This window comes from Coregonus lavaretus, assembly GCF_964263955.1.
Source record: "Coregonus lavaretus genome assembly, chromosome: 17".
In the NCBI taxonomy this organism is placed as follows: domain Eukaryota; kingdom Metazoa; phylum Chordata; class Actinopteri; order Salmoniformes; family Salmonidae; genus Coregonus; species Coregonus lavaretus.
Window position 1 is genome coordinate 18,740,480 of NC_140004.1, and position 21,576 is coordinate 18,762,055.

Genomic DNA, 21,576 nt, shown 5'->3' on the forward strand with positions numbered 1-21,576 from the left:
TCCTGGTCGTTGTGGATCGGTTCTCAAAGGCCTGTCATCTCCTTCCCATGCCGGGGTCTTCCTACTGCCCTACAGACCGCTGAGGCTCTATTTACCCACGTCTTCCGGCATTACGGGGTACCCGAGGATATAGTGTCTGATCGAGGCCCCCAGTTTACCTCCAGAGTCTGGAGAGCGTTTATGGAACGGTTGGGGGTTTCGGTGAGCCTTACCTCGGGTTACCACCCGGAGAGTAATGGGCAGGTCGAACGTGTCAACCAGGATGTGGGTAGGTTTCTGAGGTCATATTGCCAGGGCCGGCCGGAGGAGTGGGCGAGATATGTTCCCTGGGCCGAGATGGCACAGAACTCTCTCCGCCACTCCTCCACTAAACTAACCCCTTTCCAGTGTGTGTTAGGGTACCAGCCGGTTCTGGCACCTTGGCATGAGAGCCAGATAGAGGCCCCTGTGGTGGATGAGTGGGTGCGGCGCTCGGAGGAGACGTGGAACGCTGCACACATCCATCTGCAGCGAGCCATCCGTTGACAGAAGACGAGCGCCGATCTCCACCGCAGTGAGGGGCCAGTGTATGCACCTGGAGATCGAGTCTGGCTCTCAACCAGAAACCTGCCCCTCAACCTGCCCTGCCGGAAGCTGGGTCGGCGGTTTGTGGGGCCTTTTAAAGTCCTGAGGAGATTGAACGAGGTGTGTTACAGGTTACAACTGCCCATTGATTACAAGAATATTAACCCCTCGTTCCATGTGTCTCTCCTCAGGCCGGTGGTAGCTGGTCCACTCCAGGACTATGAGATATAATATATATATATAATATATAATAATATAAGATAGAGGAGACTCCTCCGCCCCCGTTGGACATCGAGGGGGCTCCGGCGTACACTGTTCGGTCCATCCTAGATTCGAGACGCCGGATGGGGGGTCTCCAATATCTTGTGGAGTGGGAGGGGTACGGCCCGGAGGAGCGGTGCTGGGTGCCGAGGAGGGACATCCTAGACCCGTCTCTTCTGACCGAGTTCCATCGTGGTCATCCTACGCGCCCTGCTCCGCGTCCTCCTGGTCGTCCCCGAGGCCGGGGTCGGCGCACGGCTGGAGCCGCGCGTCAAGGGGGGGGTACTGTCACGGTTTCGGCTGAGGCTGCTCCTTCTCCTTGTTCGGGCAGGCTTCGGCGGTCATCGTCTCCGGAGTACTAGCTGCCACCGTTCTATGTTTCTATGTTTGATTGGTTGTGTCTGTTTGTTACACCTGTTCATTGTTAAGTGTTCATTATGCGTCCTATTTAGTTCTCTTGTGTTTGGTCAGGTGTTGTGTGTAATTGTTCGATGTCACGTGTAGTAGTTGGTTCGCTGTTCTGTGCTCTCTGTATTTCGTTTTGTTTGAGAGAGTCCTGCACGTTGTGCGCATTTACTTTGGTTCTTACCAGTGTGCGTATGTTTCGCCTGTGGCCTGTTGCCGTGTTTGGCTTGTATTTTCGGACTTCACTAAAGACATCTGTTTCGAATCTCTGTGTGTCCTGCGTGTGATTCCACGTTACCTCTACACTCAACCCTGACAGCGGTTTTCATTTGGTGACGTCGCCTGCTCTATGAACTGGAAGTATTTACTTTGAAAGCATCGCGGAATGTATGGGGTGACTGGCAATGTATGTAGAGGGTCCCGGGTTCGAACACAGGTAGGGACAGTGGGTAAAGCTTTCGCATTGGGGCTATAGACCTAGATTACTACGTGGATTGAGAAATGTGAAAGGTTGAATTAGATAGCTTAAGTAGAAGTATTCTAGAAAGGTCTATGAAAATATATTACAAGGTCCCCGCGCCTTCCCCATTGTGTAGGAAGGAGCAAGGGGAGGGGTGAGAGATAGTTCAAATGATAGGAATATCATTAAATGTATGCTTATCAACGATAGCAAGTATTTGTTTTATTAATTAGGGCCTAATCAGAGAGAACAGTTAAAGAAATTGAATAGCGAACTGAAATGGCGATAGAGCTGTGAAAATTGAGTTGAGGACAAAGGAGAATAATTTATGGCTCTGGTTAGCGGGAGAAAAAATAAAAATAAAATAAGACAGTCAAGCGAGTTAGATTGAGCTGTAAGATTTCAAGTGGAGGTCTGAATACTTGACTGAAAGGCAGTGCTTTGATAAATTCTAATTGTTATTACTTTATTCGATAGGTTGCTTAACACCAGTGGTGTATTGTATTCTAGAACGATAATTTATTTTCGTTACGGGGACCAGGGGATGCAAGTAGCTTTAGCTATTATGCTGAGGGAATAGCACCAACCTATAGTGGGTTCTAGATTTGTTAAATAAACAAACGTATATTTTAAACTAAAGTAATGCAATAGGCTACAATTATAACATTATCAGAAAAAGGCACAATTTAATGTGAAATAGTTATTACAATTATTATTAATAGTTATTACAGTTATTATCATTGATCCAGTAATGATAGAAGGATAGTAGAGGAAAGGCAAGGGATTAAATCTCATTTAGGGAAAGAGAAGAGTATGAAGATATATTAGGGAGAAAATACCATTAACTGAGGAATATAAAACGTTTAGCTGAAAAAGACAACAGGAATAATTTACCTTACACCCTAATATAGACATTAGACCACACCAGAAGTAGAGATGGCAGGATCACCAGTAGCAATCATGAAGAGAAGGTTCCCAGAAAATAGTGAAGATATTGGTAATATCTCTAACAAATGAGAAAAAGGACCAGAAAGATAGTGGCTAGATGGCCAAAGGAGGGAACATTTGATGTAATCGTGATTGTATTGGCTAAAAAATTTAATATGACATTTACAGGGGGGACAGGAACAATAGAAGGGGAGACAGATTTTCCTAGGGGATTGATCAAATAATTGATAATGGATCATTTGAGATGAGATCACATGTAGCAGATTTAAGGTAATCAATTAAATAATCATTGTATACTCGAGGTATTTTGAGTGGTTTTATGGATTAGTTATGAGGAATTAGATTGATACAAACAATTATTGATGGGTTAGGACTGGGGATATCTGTATCATGTTTTGTGTGTACTACCATCTTTAGATTACTGATGGTAATTGAAGGTTAACAAAATTATAACCAGGAGAAAGAGAATTAGCTTATCTCATTGGAATGTTGCCCAGGGCGAGGGGGAGCAGTAGTGAAGTTAGGCAGTGAGCTACCAAATTAAAGTGGGGCCTGGGTATTTGTGGTTGTTGTTTTTCAAATCGGGTTTTTCAAACAAAAAACAACACACCTAGTATGATGTTTATAAAGCCTTGTTGTTTCAATTTTGGGGGGTTTTCAGCAGGTCAAGGGTGATAGGTCTTGGAGGAGCACGCACAGTGAATTTTATGGAGTTTTTCGGTTTTGGCTGAGTTTGGGGTATATATGATTTCTTATGAGAATGAATGTCATGAGGACTTAATGAACACTTGGGATAAGTAACATTTATGAAATATTTAGAATAATGGTAATGTTTGGTATACTATGGGATGGAACAGTTCGTTGAATAATTTCAATTGCCTCTGAACTCTGTTTTGTCTTTCTGGTGTTAATTAATCATCCACACTAGTAAATTCTAAAGGCATGAGAGGAGGACATTAAGATAGTTTATTGTACTAAGTTGAGGGTAATTTATAATACTGTGAAAAGTGTGAAGAAGATTATAATTTGGTAATAATATATATGATTTGAACCATAAAATAACAGAAGAGAGAGAGAGCTTTCCCTGAATGAGGGATACCTGTTGCTAGTCAATTGTACTAATCTTGGATTACTTTTACGGGATAGAAGTAAATTGAGGTATTATCAAATGTTGTCATTTAAATTTCATTTTTAGTATTCTTTAATAAACAACAAGTTGGTATTTGAAACTAAATTAATGCAATGAGCTGCAGTAATCAGAGGAAGGCACAATCTAATGCGAAACAGCTATTACCTAGATCATTTATTTAATATTGAGATCAGGAAGTGGGAGGAGCAATAAAGAAGCAAGGGACAGTCTAAAAAAATATATAAAAAAATAAGGGATGGCAATTGGATGATAAATTACCAATATTACCTAAGTGATTGTTTAGGTAGGTGACATACTGTTTGGTAACATCACTAACAGACCAGACACTAACTAGAGGTAAGAGACAGAACTAGTCTGTTTGGTAACATCGCTAATAGACCAGACGCTAACTAGAGGTAAGAGACAGAACTAGTCTGTTTGGTAACATCGCTAATAGACCAGACACTAACTAGAGGCAAGAGACAGAATTAGTCTGTTTGGTAACATCGCTAATAGACCAGACACTAACTAGAGGTAAGAGACAGAACTAGTCTGTTTGGTAACATCGCTAACAGACCAGACGCTAACTAGAGGCAAGAGACAGAACTAGTGTGTTTGGTAACATCACTAATAGACCAGACACTAACTAGAGGTAAGAGACAGAACTAGCCTGTTTGGTAACATCGCTAACAGACCAGACACTAACTAAAGTCTATTAATCTAAAGTGGAAGTTGGGAGAGTTATATTTGAGTGTTTCAGTGAAACGTGAGGGAGGCCCCACTCTCTCGCTTTCCCAGATGCTTAGTTAATATAATTCCGATCTCCTTTGCACTGCTAAAGCTAACTCTCTCTCCTCTGCTCTCATCCTTCTAGACCTATCTGCTGCCTTTGATACTGTGAACCATCAGATCCTCCTCTCCACCCTCTCCGAGTTGAGCATCTCTGGCGCGGCTCACTCTTGAATTGCGTCCTACCTGACAGGTCGCTCCTACCAGGTGGCGTGGCGAGAATCTGTCTCCGCACCACGTGCTCTCACCACTGGTGTCCCCCAGGGCTCAGTTCTAGGCCCTCTCCTATTCTCTCTATACACCAAGTCACTTGGCTCTGTCATATCCTCACATGGTCTCTCCTATAATTGCTACGCAGACGACACACAATTAATCTTCTCCTTTCCCCCTTCAGGTGGCGAATCGCATCTCTGCATGTCTGGCAGACATATCAGTGTGGATGTCGGATCACCACCTCAAGCTGAACCTCGGCAAGACGGAGCTGCTCTTCCTCCCGGGGAAGGACTGCCCGCTCCATGATCTCGCCATCACGGTTGACAACTCCGTTGTGTCCTCCTCCCAGAGTGCAAAGATGGCTATCATAAGGTGAATGCACCAATTTGTAAGTCGCTCTGGATAAGAGCGTCTGCTAAATGACGTAATTGTATATGTAAATGTAACTTGCCCGAACCATGAAAAACAGCCCCAGACCATTATTCCTCCTCCACCAAATTTTACAGTTGGCACTATGCATTCGGGAAGTTAGTGTTATCCTGGCATCTGCCAAACCCATATTCGTCCGTCGGACTGCCAGATAGAAGTGTGATTCATCACTCCAGAGAACGCGTTTCCATTGCTCCAGAGTCCAATGGCGGCGAGCTTTACACCACTCCAGCCGACGCTTGGCATTGCGCATGGTGATCTTAGGCTTGTGTGCGGCTGCTCGGCCATGGAAACCCATTTCATGAAGCTCCCGAAGAATAGTTATTGTGCTGACGTTGCTTCCAGAGGTAGTTTTGAACTCGGTAGTGAGTGCAACCGAGGACAGATGATTTTTACGCATTACGTGCTTCAGCACTCGGCGGTCCTGTTCTGTGAGCTTGTGTGACCTACCACTTCGCGGCTGAGCCGTTATTGCTCCTAGACGTTTCCACTTCATAATAACAGCACTTACAGTTGACCGGGGCAGCTCTAGCAGGGCAGAAATTTGACAAACTGATTTGTTGAAAAGGTGGCATCCTATGACGGTGCCACGTTGAAAGTCACTGAGCTCTTCAGTAGGCCATTCTATTGCAAAAATGTGTCTATAGAGATTGCATGGCTGTGTGCTCGATTTTATACACCTGTCAGCAACAGCCGAATCCACTAATTTGAAGGGGTGTCCACATACTTTTGTATATATAGCGTACGTATGCAGTATTTAGAATGCTGTTCAGTATTCACTGTAGTTACACAACAATATGGAAACAGGTTTGCCAGTAAAAAGTAACACATTTATAGTTTGAGATAAAGAATAAATGTAATCCATCATTGAATCCATAAAATCTCTCTGGGACCAACTGTATCTGCTGATGATTGTAGCGCCATCTGCTTACAATCAACCAAAACATGTACATTTATGGTTCAAAATGAAAACATGATTGAAAACCACAATACATTCCTCATGTATTCATAAAGAATATAAATAAAAATCCACAGGACACTCCGGCATAATATCTGGAATGTAATTTGTTTTTTTGTTTTGTTTTCACCACCCACATCGGAGGACAGGTTTATACTATATTTTTTAAATAATTATTTAGAATCATAATGAATTTTATCAACTTTTTCATCTTAATGGTTTTCCTTTTTTTTTAAGAGATACTTTGGGATTTGGGCAGTGAGGCCCTTTATCTACTTCCCCAGAGTCAGATGAATTTGTGGATACCATTTTTATGTTTTTGTGTCCTGTGTGAAGGAAGTTAGAGGTAGTTTTGCGAGCCAATGCTAACTAGTCTATGGGTATCTGCTAGTGTTAGCGCAATGAATGGAAGGGCTAACGCTAGTTAGCAATTGTGCTAGCGCTAGTTAGCAACTTCCTTTAAACTGCACGCAGAAACATAAAAATGTAATCCTTGAGTTAATCTACTTTGGGAAGTAGATAAAGGGCCTCATTGCCAAAGTCCCAAAGTAACCCTTTAAATACCTGGTATTTTGATGTTAGCCCTCCACCTCTTCGAGTTGCCTCGTGTGTAGAACTCTACGTATCCAGCGTAGGCATTGGCATAGACAGAGAAGCCATTGGAGATTACTTTCCCTCCAGAGGCTATTGCAAAACGTGACTCTGCCTCCTGGTTCTTCCAAAAGAAGGAAAATGTAATCCCTGAAAAACATGAACATAGATTTATTAGAGATTTAAAAATAGGGAAAATTGTTTCAGACCACAAATCATGCTAATTGTAATACATTTAGATCTACATTAAATGGCAGAAAAATATTTTTTTGTGTTACCCAATTAGATAGTCACTTATGATTTGTGAAAATATTCCATTGTCAGTACTGTGTAGAATGTTGGGGAGAGGAGATTGAGGGAGGCAGAACTCACCCTCAGGACCACACAGAGTGGGGTCACTAATGCAAGAGTTCTGGTAGTTCCCAAAGTGGAGAAAGGTGCCTCCATTATCTCCATTCAGATAGATGCCCTTGTTGACCATCCCTTCAACTATGTCTACAGGAGGATGAAATAACAACATTATTTTGCCTGATGAGAAAAAGAGGCAGATTTTTCTCTGAAGTAGGCTTTTTTATAGGCAAACATCATAGATTTATGAACAGATTCTCTGAACTGCACCAAATATGGGGTGTTTCCCCATATTGAATGGTAGCAAGCTATGACCTGTATTTATCTTTGATGTTCTCCTGCCTTAAATCATGTCAGTAGACAAAACGAAGTCGTCCTGGTGTATTGAGGTTAATAGTCAAGCTCAACTTTACAGCACTCTAGATACAGATTTCTAAACCTCCATACTCGAAGCTTGTGTAATCACGATTTACACACTGCAGTCTTGGCTCTTTTTCCCATGAAGAAAACAACTCCCTGACTACACACACTGTCTCACACACACAGACAAATTCAACATATTCAGGTAACAGTGTGTGACACACTCATGGCAACTATTGGGTGAGCTGGTACACCATGTACAAAACGATGGAGACTGAATAGCCTTAACATGACAGATAGCACTACAGTAACACCGACAGAGCAGCATGACTGACTATACACACAAATGAATTTCAGTGAGCAGTGATTTTCCTCACCTACTGTTGCAGAAATGTTAGTGTAGGCAGAGTCATTGGTATACACAGAGGAAGAGTTATGGGAGGAAGGGAGCACAGTGTGGTTGTGGATTTGGAGAGCTGGATGAAACATAGAAAACAAACAGACAAGGGAGAAAAAGGTGATTCACATACATACACATGAATAACACAAAACAACCAGAGGACACAACTGACCAGTGAGAGACAAACACAGACACTAGGCATTGTGAGGGATGTGGTGCGTGAGCAGGGATGAGATTAAGTGCGATGTTGGGCTCAGTAAACAGTGCTCAAGGAGGAACAGATCAATCATTTCCCCTTTTCTTAGGATCAATGCACATTTTGTGTGGAAATATTCCAAATACCGTTCTCAAGTCTAGACCTGATGCCTCACAATTGATATGATCAATTGTGAGTCACAACGTATCCCATTCCGAATGACTTTGACGTTTCAAACTAGCTTAAGCTTATTCAAATGATATACAACTGTGGAAGCATTTAGAAAAGTTATTGGCGCTTCCATTGTTAAAATAATACATTAAGGTTTTTGGAAATCAGTTTAGCAAACAGCAGACAGCTCATTCAATAGTCTTAGCATTAATCTGGAAAGTACAAATCAAATGTACCTGGGGGTGAAGGATAAGCTTTTTATCCCATTTTGTTTATTATAACTCCACAGTGCTTTGATGTACATTAGCAAGGGTTAAGTGGAGTGTAAAGTAGCCTTTAGACTTCTTATCTTGACTCTACTTTGTAAGTTTGTTTTACAAATTTGACTGTAATCAAATTTGAGCACTGCACACAGCTGCACCTTTAAAAGCAGGGACTTGGTGGCTGCAAGACGGGCAAAAAGGTGAATTGAGAGGAGGAATGAATAACAGCTGTAGACCATGCGGACAAAGAATGTAAAAGACTGGGTATTCTATTCCTAAGTATAGGTCTATGCACATACTTATATCACTTCCATTAACATGACCTGGTCTGTTTCCAATCTGGTCCCACAGTCCATGGATCCCGTCCACCGAATCCAGCGGCCAATAGTGTGAGGCTGTGGCCAAGACCTGCAGGCCTGGAAGGAGAGTTCATGGGTAAACAAAGCTCCAGATGGGACTTCTCCCTAATCATGCTTTTTCAATTAGTTATTTTCCTGGCATTGCTCAGTGTGTCTTTTAGGATTAAAAAGATCAACAATACAGCTAAATTGTTGATGTTTGGGTATCTCATTCAATAAACACATTTTGCATTGCTTAATAAACCACTATTACTGAGTATTAGACTTATGGTAAGCCATAACCAATAATTAATCATCCCAACATTATATTTATTTAGCTAAATAACCAATAATACTCATCATATGCTGTAGGTTATTGGTGTAGGTATTTAACAAAGCATAATTCGATTTACCTGGATGCTTGGATGGCTTTGGCTTTATTTCACCATTAACCTGTAAATAAATCAAATAAACTCAACATTGCAGTAGCCTTCCTACACATAATGGTGAAGGACATGAAAAAAATAACTGTTTAAATTACCCGAATCAAAGTGACAAAAGTAGTTACAAACAGAATTTCGAATAATAGTTCCATGGCTTGATTACAACTACAAATAGATTATTACAAAAAATACTGGTTATTGTTGTTTAAATCCCCAATGAACGATCGATCCAGAAAGCGTAAATCATTATTCCAAGATGCTGAAAAAAAAAAGCAATCTTCTTCTCTGGGTATTTATTAGTCCATGTCTCCAATAAAGAAAACGTTCTCCCAAAACTTAATTCCCTGACATTTTGTAAAACTGCAATACAACTGAGCGGTGGACATCATAATCATAAACTGCGTGTCCATTCAAAATTTCCCCAAAAGTTGGTAATCCATGTCTCTCAATACAGAATAAGAAATATTGGACTATTCCAGCGACGGATTTGGCTACTTGTTGTTGCTTGATGCGCTCTGCTGTCTGTCTATACTAGGTTTGCACTGAGTGGAGGAATTCTTCGGGCTGTTCGATTGGATGTGGGAATTCAAAACGTGATGTCATTTTTAGAGCATTGGAACTCAAGGTGGGGCCTAGTGTGCGTAAATAGCTTAATGAGTGATAATGGCGCGCGCATAGGCCTACTGTCCAAAAACTATTGAAATTAAAAATAATATTTTTTTCTAAACAAAAAAGAGATTTAACCAAAATAAATTACAGCGCTGTGTCCTTTTGACTTGTCAGAACAAAACGGAGCAGTGATGCTGATGGATAGGGATGGATGCTGACTGTATTTTAAGCTATTTATTTGAACAGTCATCTTTATGAAGGGAATAGAAAAGCCACATATTCATGTGCACTGATGTAAGCAGATATGAAGCCCAATTGAATTCCTTAGATATACCTAAATTGGATTGAGTGAATTGAAAGTCGATATACTCAGGAAAATCGACATTCAATCGTCTAGTACTGGCAGGCCTAGGTCTATCTACTCATACCTGAGTTAAAATCCATCGCAGCAGGATGCCTGCATCTCATTGTGAGTTTCACTCCTGTTTCATGTTCTTCATCCTTTGGGCCTATTGTAGACTAATGGCCTGACCATAGAAATATAATTATTTTTTACAACCTAGTCTAAAATAAACTGTTCTTACATGTTGGAAATTGGAGGCAGGGTTATTTGGAATCACCTGCGACCAGGTGAATCATGGCGGAAAAAGGACAGGAGGAGAGATGGCCGAGCACAACCGCACATTATACTGTATGTTAGTAAACAGCCCCACTGTGTGGCCAATAACTTGAACAACAACTGCTGTCACAGGAGTAGTGCTGGGTGCGAGCCTCCTCTGGCAGAGGAGAGGCGTATCCCATTCCCATTCCAACATTTGTAGGAGGTTCATGTGAATTATGTTGTCTGCCACAACCAGATCGTTAGCTAGCGAACTAACGGTGCATTTTGGTTGATGCCTGATTTTGAGGAATTGGACAACGCTTCCCTAGCTAATGATTGAAAGAGAATAAACTTTTCCCATTGCATGGCTATAGAAATTGATGTTTGTTAAACTCAGACCTATCTAGCAAAGTTAGCTAGATGCGATGGAGTTGAGAAGTGGTTACATTATTTAGCTAACGTTAGCCAATCAAAAACGCATCGAACTGAGTGATGAAGGACCGGTTGGGTGAATTAACCGCAGTAAGTACATGTAGCCTACTAATATTATGTCACTGATCTAATCAGGCATTAATGTAGCCTTCTATTCTATTTTATTATTTTATATTCTCTAGGTCTAGGGAATGCAACCCTGGTTGACATCACGTGATTCGCGTCAGCCAGGCTAATAATATGCCATGTCATGATAATATCATTGTCTTCAATGTCTTGTCGACTTATTTGCTTTTCACACAGTTCTGAGTCTCACATTATATGGGCAGTGTGCAAGAGGCTTTACTCCCTAACAATGGACAGTGTCTTCACACTTTTGTCTTGACAGAGCAGGACACAGGCAGAGGAGGATGTCACAGTTGACAGAGATGGATTTATGGAAGGGTTTTTCAGAAGGGCAAGTACAGTGGTTCAGTCAGTACTGTTTGTTTTCAGATGAGCTAGATGGTTACTGTAAAAAGTGTCTGTGCATTGAAATAACATTGAAAATACTGTATGTGCATGACTTAGGTCGAAGAGGTTAGGGGGTTGATTGATAAGATATCTTCTAAAGTGGAGGAGGTGAGGAAGAAGCACAGCATGATCCTGTCTGCACCCAATCCAGATCAGAGTAAGTTGATCATCAATCAAAACCCTCTGTCAAAATGATAGTGTAATAACATTAGTCATACTGGTGACTATACCTCCACATTCCCAATGTGAAGGTGGTTTGAGATCTAGCTATGTTGCTCCTCTCCTATTTGTTTTCAACATTTATTTTCTCAAGCAATTTAAAGTGTTGAATTCAAAACTTTTGCATGACTAAATATATGCCTTGGTATTTAGATGGTGACTTCTGAAGTCATAATAACAAAAATATAACAAACGTTCTTACTTCCTCTAACATCATTGTCCTCTTCCAGGAAGAAACACAACTCAATACAAATAGATGTCTGGGTGTCCGGAAGCCTGTATAGAAAACAATGTCATGGCCCAGCCCTCCCAGGCCAGTCTGTGGGTGGGCTTTGTCTGACCCCTCTAGCAGCAGGGCCATTTTACTGAGGGCTTGGACAAGTTACGCTGTGCTTGTTCAAAGTTGATCCACTGTGGAGACTGAATAGGCATGAGGAGCTAATCAAGGCCTGCATGGACAAAGGCCCTCAGTTGACTCTCTAATGCAACGCAGCAGCATCAGTATTACCACCAGAGTAGCACAGTATCAACCATCTGCTACACAATAATACTAACTGGGAATGGCCCAAGAGGGTGTAAATATTTGTTTGCCCACAAATCCACTGGTTGAATCAACATGGTTTCCACGTCATTTCAATGTAATTATGTTGAACCAACGTGGAATAGACGTTGAATTGACTTCTGCCCAGTGGGTGGTAGGTGTAGTGTTTCTTATCTGTATAAATATGAAGAATAGGTTATTGTTATAGAAGAGTTGCCAAGTGATATGATTAATGCTAATATTTGTCCAGGACAATGTTGGAAATGTGCAATAATGCATTTATTTTCTGTCGCTGTTATTTCCTAAAGAGATGAAAGATGAACTTGACCGGTTGACCAATGAGATCAAAAACAATGCCAACTCTGTGAGAGTTAAACTAAAATGTAAGTTTAACACCACGACGTACAGTACATTTTGGGATCTTTTTTGTTGTCATTTTGTCATTGATATGACTGGATCAAATGCCTCATCCCAAATGCTGCTTGATAGATTTAGAGAGGTAGATGTGGAGGATTTGTCTGAGGTGATGTTATAGCTACTGTAATCACTGTTCTTTCTGTTCTCTGCAGCTATGGAGCAGAGCCTGCCCAAGGATGATGTTTCTAACAGGGCCTCGGTTGATTTCCGCATTCAGAAAACCCAGGTCAGGAAACAGTCTTCCTGAGACTCATTCCTGACATTTTTGCGAATGCTGACACATTCTTAAAGGTTGTGGTTAAAGACAGAGAGATACTTGGAAGCTAACTTACCTGTATACCTGTATAAGTTTACCATGTCTGCCACCATGTTTTGACACAGCTGTTTGATATCTCACCCTTTCAACAGTTTGAGCCTTTATCCACTTTACTGTTGCCAGTGGTTGAAGCTCTCTTTCCTCTATCCTCTCCTCACCTTATGTTTTCTCTAACCCCACAGCACACGGTGCTCTCCAGGAAGTTTGTGGATGTCATGACTCAGTACAACGAGACTCAAGTGTCGTTTAGGGAGAGAAGCAAAGGAAGGATCCAGAGACAGCTGGAGATAAGTGAGTCACAAACGGGGCTAGCAGCAGGGCAGACAGGAACACAGAAAGGAAACCGACCACACCTAGCAGCTTTCTCTCCCACGATAATAACACACAGGCTACAGTGTTCACAATTCCAATCAAACTATCCAATGATTACCTATTGTCTATAGTCAGATAGTGCAACGATTCCGGTTCCACTGTATGTTATTGTCTATTGTCATGGCATGGATAGTGAGGCCATTAGACCAATCAGACTACGGCCACAGAAAATATAGGATGATAGTAAAGGGTTTTGCTGTAAAGAAACCATGGCAAAAACCCATGTAATGTTCATATGGAGTATTTGTCTGGAATGAGAATAATTGATGATGACAGAAATAACTGTAACCCCTCCAGTCCCTTAGGATAGTCCTAATGAGGCTCTCTACTACTGTACACTCCAGATGGAAGAGAAGAGTCTGACACAGGACACACACATCTAGCCTACCCGTGTTAGTGTTGCCTCAATACCTGTCTATAGAGAAGCTGGTTACATGACCAGTGGCGGGCTCATGGCTGTGCTGTATAGTAATCATAGATCATAGGTTATATATATTCACTGGGGTGGATGGGCTTACAGTATTTACATGATCCCAGGTTGTTTGTAAGCCACAGTGGGTTTGATCATGTTAGGCAGTGAGGGTTGAGTCCCTCTGAGGAATAGCCTAGATCATAACACTGTGGTTGTGACTACAGAGACTATTCTCCCCATAGAGAAGAGAGAACATGTTTTATGTTTTCTGCTGATGCTTTAGCACCTGTTTGGTGAAAGTATTTTCTTTCCTGGTTATAGCTGGAAGAGTGACTAGCAATGAGGAACTGGAGGACATGCTGGAGAGTGGCAACTCATCCATTTTTACATCTGATGTAAGTACCTCCTCAATCTCCAGCCTTTGTCTGATGCTACTTTCTCACATCCATTATTTTCTCAGGACAAATCAGACAACTACCAACACTATCTAGTATACCAAGATAACTCAGGTTGTGGTTTGCAAGTATTCCAAAACGACTAATATTCTGTGTAAATGGAACACCAATCCTCCCATATGTACAGTGCTTTCTGAAAGTATTCAGACACCTTCACTTTTTCCACATTTTGTTACATTGCAGCCTTATTCTAGAATGGATTAAATAAATAAAAATCCTCATCAATCTAAACACAATACCCCATAATGACAAAGCGAAAACTGTTTTTTAGAAATGTGTGCAGATTTATAAAAAATAAAAAGCAGAAATACCTTATTTACATAAGTATTCAGACCCTTTGATATGACAAAATTGAGCTCAGGTGCATCCTGTTTCCATTGATCATCCTTGAGATGTTTCTACAACTTGATTGGAGTCCACCTGTGGTAAATTCAATTGATTGGACATGATTTGGAAAGGCACACACCTGTCTATATATGGTTCCACAGTTGACAGTGCATGTCAGAGCAAAAACCAAGCCTTGAGGTTGAAGGATATGTCCGTAGAGATCTGAGTCAGGATTGTGTCGCTGCACAGATCTGGGGAAGGGTACCAAAACATTTCTGAAGTATTGAAGGTCCCCAAGAACACAGTGGCCTCCATCATTCTTAAATGGAAGAAGTTTGGAACCACCAAGACTCTTCCTAGAGCTGGCCGCCCGGCCAAGCTGAGCAATCGGAGGAGAAGGGCCTTGGTCAGGGAGGTGACCAAGAACCCAATGGTCACTCTGACAAAACTCCAGAGTTCCTCTGTGGAGATGGGAGAACCTTCCAGAAGGACAACCATCTCTGCAGCACTCCACCAATCAGGCCTTTATGGTAGAGTGGCCAGACGGAAGCCACACCTCAGTAAAAAGGCACATAACAGCCCGCTTGGAGTTTGCCAAAAGGCACCTAAGGGACTCAAAGACCATGAGAAACAAGATTCTCTGGTCTGATAAAACCAAGATTGGACTCTTTGGCCTGAATGCCAAGCGTCACGTCTGGAAGACACCTGGCACCATCCCTACGGTGAAGCATGGTGGTGGCAGCATCATGCTGTGGGGATGTCTTTCAGCGGCAGGGACTGGGAGACTAGTCAGGATCGAGGGAAAGATGAACAGAGCAAAGTACAGAGAGATCCTTCATGAAAACCTGCTCCAGAGCGCTCAGGACCTCAGACTGGGGCGAAGGTTCACCTTCCAAAATGACAACGACCCTAAGCACACAGCCAAGACAATGCAGGAGTGGCTTTGGGACTAGTCTCTGAATGTCCTTGAGTGGCCCAGCCCGAACCCGGACTTGAACCCGATCTAACATCTCTGGAGAGACCTGAAAATAGCTGTGCAGTGACGCTCCCCATCCAACCTGACAGAGCTTGAGAGGAACTGCAGAGAAGAATGGGAGAAACTCCCCAAATACAGGTCTGCCAAAGGTGCTTCAAGAAAGTACTGAGTAAAGGGTCTGAATATTTATGTAAATGTAATATTTCAGTTGTATTTTATTTTATAAATTTGCATACATTTCTAAAAATCTGTTTTTGCTTTGTCATTATGGGGTATTGTGTGTAGATTGATGAGGGGGAAAAAACAATTTAATAAATTTTTGAATATGGCTGGCAAGGGGTCTGAACTTTCTGAATGCACTGTATGTATTTGAATGAAATATACTGTCTCATTTGCTGTCGTCCTGTCTCCCACCCCCTCCGTCAGATTATCTCTGACTCTCAGATCACGCGCCAGGCCTTGAATGAGATTGAGTCAAGGCACCAGGATATCATCCGCCTGGAGTCCAGCATCAGGGAGCTCCATGCCATGTTTATGGACATGGCCATGCTGGTGGAGAATCAGGTACTGTTGCGCAGTACTGTAACGCTGTCCAGAATATTATTAGTTCCGTTTTTTGTCAAAACTATATGGAACTCATGTGGTGTTGTCTAAAAGGGGGATATGGTCAACAACATAGAGAAGAATGTCTCCAATGCAGCTGAATACATAGGCCGTGCCAAAGAGGAGACCAAAAAAGCTGTGAGATACCAGAAAAAATCCCGGAGGGTAAGTCTCCTTTTCCCCAAACGGAAGGTCACATGGTGTATATACTAATAATACTCTATAATACTGCTCAAGTTAGACTCTTTTAACCAATGCAACAGCTCTGAATGGTTTGGTCATAAGAATAATATTATTTCAGTATCATATACTGATAAGATTTAAAATGCCAGACAGAATGTCTAAATGCCATATCTTATAGGGCTGGGAATTGCCAAGGACCTCTTGATACAAATGTATCACGATACTTAGGTGCCGATATGATATTTATTGCGATTCAATACTGATTTTATTGCTCACTATTTAATAATATCCTGATATGTAACTGTATCGATTTTTGTCCCCCATCACTAATATCTAACGTCTAAATTAAAAGTCAAAATATTGAATATGACAGTATTGGTTTCACTCAAATCAGTGTAGTGTTTTGGGTTATGCACCTTAAACCTAATCTAACCACTTTGTTTCTGTCCTTGGCAGAAACTCATCATCTTTGCCTTTGCTCTATTGATCCTGCTTGCTGTCATTGCACTAATTGTTGGGCTGTCTGTTGGACTAACCAAATCCCCTGTATGAGCCCTGTGCTGCTATCTCTCTGAGGTAACTACTACTGTATATTTCATCAACATCACATTCAACACCAACACCTTCCATTTACATATTTTAACACAATGAGGTACTGTACTTGATAGTAGTTGATGTTAGGCTTGGGCGGTATCCAGATTTTCATATCATCATACCGTCCTTCTCTTATCCTGGGATTTACGGTATTACTGTCATAGCTCAGTTGGTAGAGCATGGCGCTTGCAACGTAAGGGTTGTGGGTTCGATTCCCACGGGGGGCCAGTATGAAAAATGTATGCACTCACTAACTAAGTCGCTCTGGATAAGAGTGTCTGCTAAATGACTAAAATGTTAAATGTAAATAGCACACAAGGGGGTACTAAAAACGCAAGAAAAGCACATTTGGCCTCTATTAACAGAATGCTAACACAATTAGCACAAACTAATAGCGAAATCACAAAGACGCTGTTAGCTAAATGCTAACGAGCGAAAACAAACAAACTAATTGCAAATACAGGCAAATCCCGCTCATAAAGTTATAAATTGTGCAAACGAACAAAGTTGTGATGAATGCTTTTCTGAATGAAGAGCAGCATGTGTAGCAGAGGGGAGAATAGGAAGCACAGGGAAAAAATGGCAGCTATACATATACTTTTTCTAGAGCTCTTTGACTTCTTGCAGAATGTCATTATAAGATATCTGATGGCAAACATTTAGTAGTGAATTGCATACAAGTGTAACTTCATCATGATGTGCGCCACACAACAGAGACTCGCCGATAGATATAGAATGCAATGGACTCACCAGCTCCCGCTTTCTCCCGTTGTGCTATTTACAAACAAACACGTGACTGGAAACTTCATAATGTAAAATAATGTGACAGGTGAAATGAAGAAGGCAATCTTCTTTATATCCTAACGTATTGTACAAGTTGACTGCAGGTATTAACTTAAAAAGTGGCAACAAATATTAAAATGTATTGAAAAACTTCTAAGAAATAGTTTTGACGGTATTGAAAAACCATCCCGTGGCTTTTTGCAAATACCCCGGTATACGGGTATATACGGTATACTGCCCAAGCCTAGTTGATGTTGCCGTTCAGTTTTGAATTTAAGAATTTGAGAATCACAGTAATGGGTAAATTGCCCAAGTTACATTACTAGTAACTAGTAGATGAACACCTAGACAATTATATGTGGCCGATTCCATGTAAAAGTCAACCTGAGCATGCACAAATAAAGTTAGTCATTTTGAAATGAAACCACGTTCATAATATCCTTTATATATTGGAGTTCAGGCTTAATTTGGGCTCCCGAGTGGCGCAGCGGTCTAAGGCACTGCATCTCAGTGCTTGAGGCGTCACTACAGACCCCCTGGTTCGATTCCAGGCTGTATCACAACCGGACGTGATTGGGTGTCCCATAGGGCGGCGCACAATTGGCCAAGCGTCGTCCGGGTTTGGCCGGTGTAGGCCGTCATTGTAAATAAGAATTTGTTCTTAACTGACTTGCCTAGTTAAATAAAGGTTAAATAAATAAAAATATATATATTAAAAGGGAATTTCACAATTGTTCAACTTCATATTCATCATCTCTAGCACCACCCCAACATCAACAAATGTGAAACCTGTGCGTTTCTAGCTTTTGTAGTAAAAGTAAATGTAGTAAAAGAGATAGAGGAAGATAATTGTTTCTAATGACATCATCGGTGTGCCTCGTGTGATTTTAACCAATTATGAGTAGGCATTGCCTACTAATTGGTTGATGATGTCATTGGAAACATAACAGAGTATGTGGCCAATTCTCAGGAGGCTTTTCAGTCAATCATATTTCATGGCTTTTAGAAAGGGCTCACAGAGCTTGTTTTTTCCCTCACGGCTGTCTCTCAGTATTAGTTATGAAGATGAGAATGTTAATTACATTTACATTTTAGTCATTTAGCAGACGCTCTTATCCAGAGCGACTTACAGTTAGTGAGTGCATACATAATTTATTTATTTTTCATACTGGCCTCCTGTGGGAATTGAACCCACAACCCTGGCGAAGCAATACAGACCAAATTGAAGTGTCTTGAGTTTTGTTTGCATGTTCTACAGTCTTGTAACGATAAGGGGGTGACAGGGACAGGCAATGTAACATCCATAAAGTTTTTAACAAGTTTTTGTAAAAATTGCACCTTTGATCGGATCATCTTGAAATTTCTCTGTAAAGTTACATTTCATCAAGTTTTGATATTGTCTATAATTGGTTTCTCTCTTTTTGTCAGTGTGCTTTTTCAGCATTATGATATCTCTAATATCAATAACGGCCATAACGGTTGTGGATGTGATCATATCTTAGCTTCTTAGCTATCTTGTTCTGGGATGTATTCTTCAGACTTATACCGAATCAATTGTTGATATCTTGGAAATATATGTGTTCTAGCTAAGATTCTCTTGGAAAATATATGCTAAAATGCATTTCTCATATATGGCAGTACTGTTTATTTTTTATTTTTAGATCTATTAAGGTGTGGTGCCTGGCCTTGTATACTATTCAGGCTACCTGTAATTATGTAATCATAAGGTACTATGCTTTCTGCTGACATTTTTAAAACATTCCAAATGTCAACAAATGTGTTATAAAATATTTTGAGCAAGAAATCTTTAAGATTTGAATGTCTATTTCAGACTCTGTAACATCCATAACGGAGGGTGTAACATTACATTTACATTTTAGTCATTTAGCAGACGCTCTTATCCAGAGCGACTTACAGGAGCAATTAGGGTTAAGTGCCTTGCTCAAGGGCATCCATAACGGTTGTTTTTCCTCTCTAAAGTAATAATGGAAATGACAATATTTCCAAAATGTATTGTTTTTGTGTTCAGCCACGCCTTTCCTTCGAAATGGCAATCCATGTTTTGACCTAAAACTTAGAAACTCATAGACTTTTGCTAATATGTTCAGTCTCCCCAAAAAGCTTGTCCATTTCATGTAACATCCATAACATTTCTTATTTGCTTTACTTCTCCAACATGTTAGTATTTACAAGTCTACTTTTTGGGGTATACAAACCCCACAAGGGGTACTATAGTACTATACACATCAAAAGCTTCATTTATATATTTTTTGTCCATTCTGTGAAGCATTAAAGTTGTGACATTTCGTGCAAATGTAATGTCCATAACACTGGAATCACCCATGTCAGTTAAAATGTGCCTTTCTGGTATGATATGTACTAAATGAACAGTGAACCAATTTTCTCTTTGCTTTTCCTCACTCACAGAAATTGTTCTGGCTTGCCATTTGTGTGGCATTGGGTCTCCTCATTTTAGTCATCATAATAGCAACAATGTTTGACTGACCAATGAGAGGCCAAGTTCCAGTCATCATACCCTGCTCAACGTTAAACTACGCCTCCAATACCAAGACGGGCACGCCAATTCTCAGAGGACAATAGATCCATCTGTATCCACCATGTTATTACACTATTACTCCTTTTCACACCATATAATGACTGAGTCAGTGGCCTTGCACAATCTCACAGAAGCTTTAGGATACTCCCAGAGCCATGGTTACTCCTAGGAAAACCCTCCCCCTTTCTGCAAATATACAGGGTAGCCTTTTGTACTGTCAATGCTAGTAACTAGAATACAGTCTCTACAGGGCTGACATAGGATACATGTCAACAATTACTAGTATTGCAAACTACATAGACACACACAGACACACCTCTTCTGCTGCCATATAGTACATGGTAAGTAGAGAGATGTCACTTTCAAACTTTACTTAGCCAAATTATTTTATTCCTTTTTTATCTACGCTTTAAAGTGATTCATTCTTAGCTCTGTGTTGTATTATCAACTTCTGTTTGTATGTCAATTATTTTCATTTTAGTATAACGATCAGAACAAGATATGATTCCATACAGCTAAGTAGGTGTAACTTTTTTGCCTTGTGATGATCATGACTGAATGTGCCTTAAGAGAACCGAACACTGTAGTACTTAAGTGTACTAATTAATATACTCCCAATGAATACTTTGATTGAAAACCATTTCACTGTTGGGATGCAATTATTGTGTCTTGTTTTTACTACACCTATCACTTTGGTCTGCACTTTGTATGAACAGATTGTTTGTAAGACACGCTCCTGAGATCTTTGTCTGTGGAGCTTTTGATACATATATCATTTTGTCATAAGATCCCAGTGTTTCCCGATATTCATTTAGAAGAGGTGGGCCTCCAAAATATAGGATTAAAAAAATAGAAAATAATATATATTTTTTTGAAAATAATCTTCAGGATGGTAAAATGTTTTCAAGGTCAACTTAAACAACGAAAACCATATATAAAGTATCTAGAAAAGATAATGGAGCTATATATATATTTTTTAAATAAGATCATCTTTGAGAACTATCAATCACCAAAATAAAAACTAAACAGTCAGGGACAATCTAAAATTCCCCAAATGTCATGTCATGGGGCCCCCATTGATTTTGTTATAACGTTTGAGTCACTCAGATATAATAAGAACACGGCATAAGTCATGGAAGAATGTGTAGAATTGCAGGAAATTAGCTTTAAAACAGTAACATTTTATCTCTCCAATGGCAAAATGTGTAGAATCCAAGGGATTCTACGCTATGCTTTTTAAACCAAATACCATTACCCTACTGGATTTATAACCTGCCCTCGATTATGAAAAACTGTATTTCTATTATGGAACTTGTTTATTTTCCATTTACTGAGGAAACAAAAAACTGTTGAAAATGAAAATTGCTGAAGAGAAAACAGAGAGAAAAGGATGTGATGTT

General features: G+C 40.6%; 2 protein-coding genes across 3 annotated transcripts in view; one reads left to right on the forward strand and one right to left on the reverse strand.

The window, feature by feature from the left end:
- Positions 1-9,418, reverse strand: part of LOC311144584 (adhesion G-protein coupled receptor D1-like) — a gene marked incomplete at its 5' end in the record, with an annotated part of 70,575 nt that extends 61,157 nt beyond the window's left edge. Inside the window, 6 exons of the mRNA XM_084180616.1 lie at positions 6,721-6,897; positions 7,120-7,242; positions 7,833-7,931; positions 8,785-8,901; positions 9,237-9,276; positions 9,365-9,418. Coding sequence (XP_084036742.1) covers positions 6,721-6,897; positions 7,120-7,242; positions 7,833-7,931; positions 8,785-8,901; positions 9,237-9,276; positions 9,365-9,418 — 610 coding nt within the window. The remainder of the gene's footprint in view (positions 1-6,720; positions 6,898-7,119; positions 7,243-7,832; positions 7,932-8,784; positions 8,902-9,236; positions 9,277-9,364) is intronic.
- A 1,285-nt stretch (positions 9,419-10,703) lies between these two features.
- Positions 10,704-20,816, forward strand: LOC311144233 (syntaxin-2-like). Of its 2 annotated transcripts, XM_084180237.1 has the most exons (11): positions 10,704-10,998; positions 11,297-11,365; positions 11,479-11,578; positions 12,490-12,564; positions 12,751-12,824; positions 13,097-13,205; positions 14,020-14,093; positions 15,883-16,020; positions 16,114-16,224; positions 16,699-16,818; positions 20,047-20,809. In XM_084180237.1, exons 1-10 carry the CDS (start codon positions 10,969-10,971, stop codon positions 16,792-16,794), a joined length of 876 nt encoding a protein of 291 aa, XP_084036363.1. In that variant the 5' UTR covers positions 10,704-10,968; the 3' UTR covers positions 16,795-16,818; positions 20,047-20,809. The 2 variants fall into 2 exon arrangements, with proteins under 2 accessions (XP_084036363.1, XP_084036364.1); XM_084180238.1 differs by lacking the exon at positions 16,699-16,818 and having other exon boundaries at positions 10,706-10,998; positions 20,047-20,816.
- Positions 20,817-21,576: the final 760 nt, after the last annotated feature.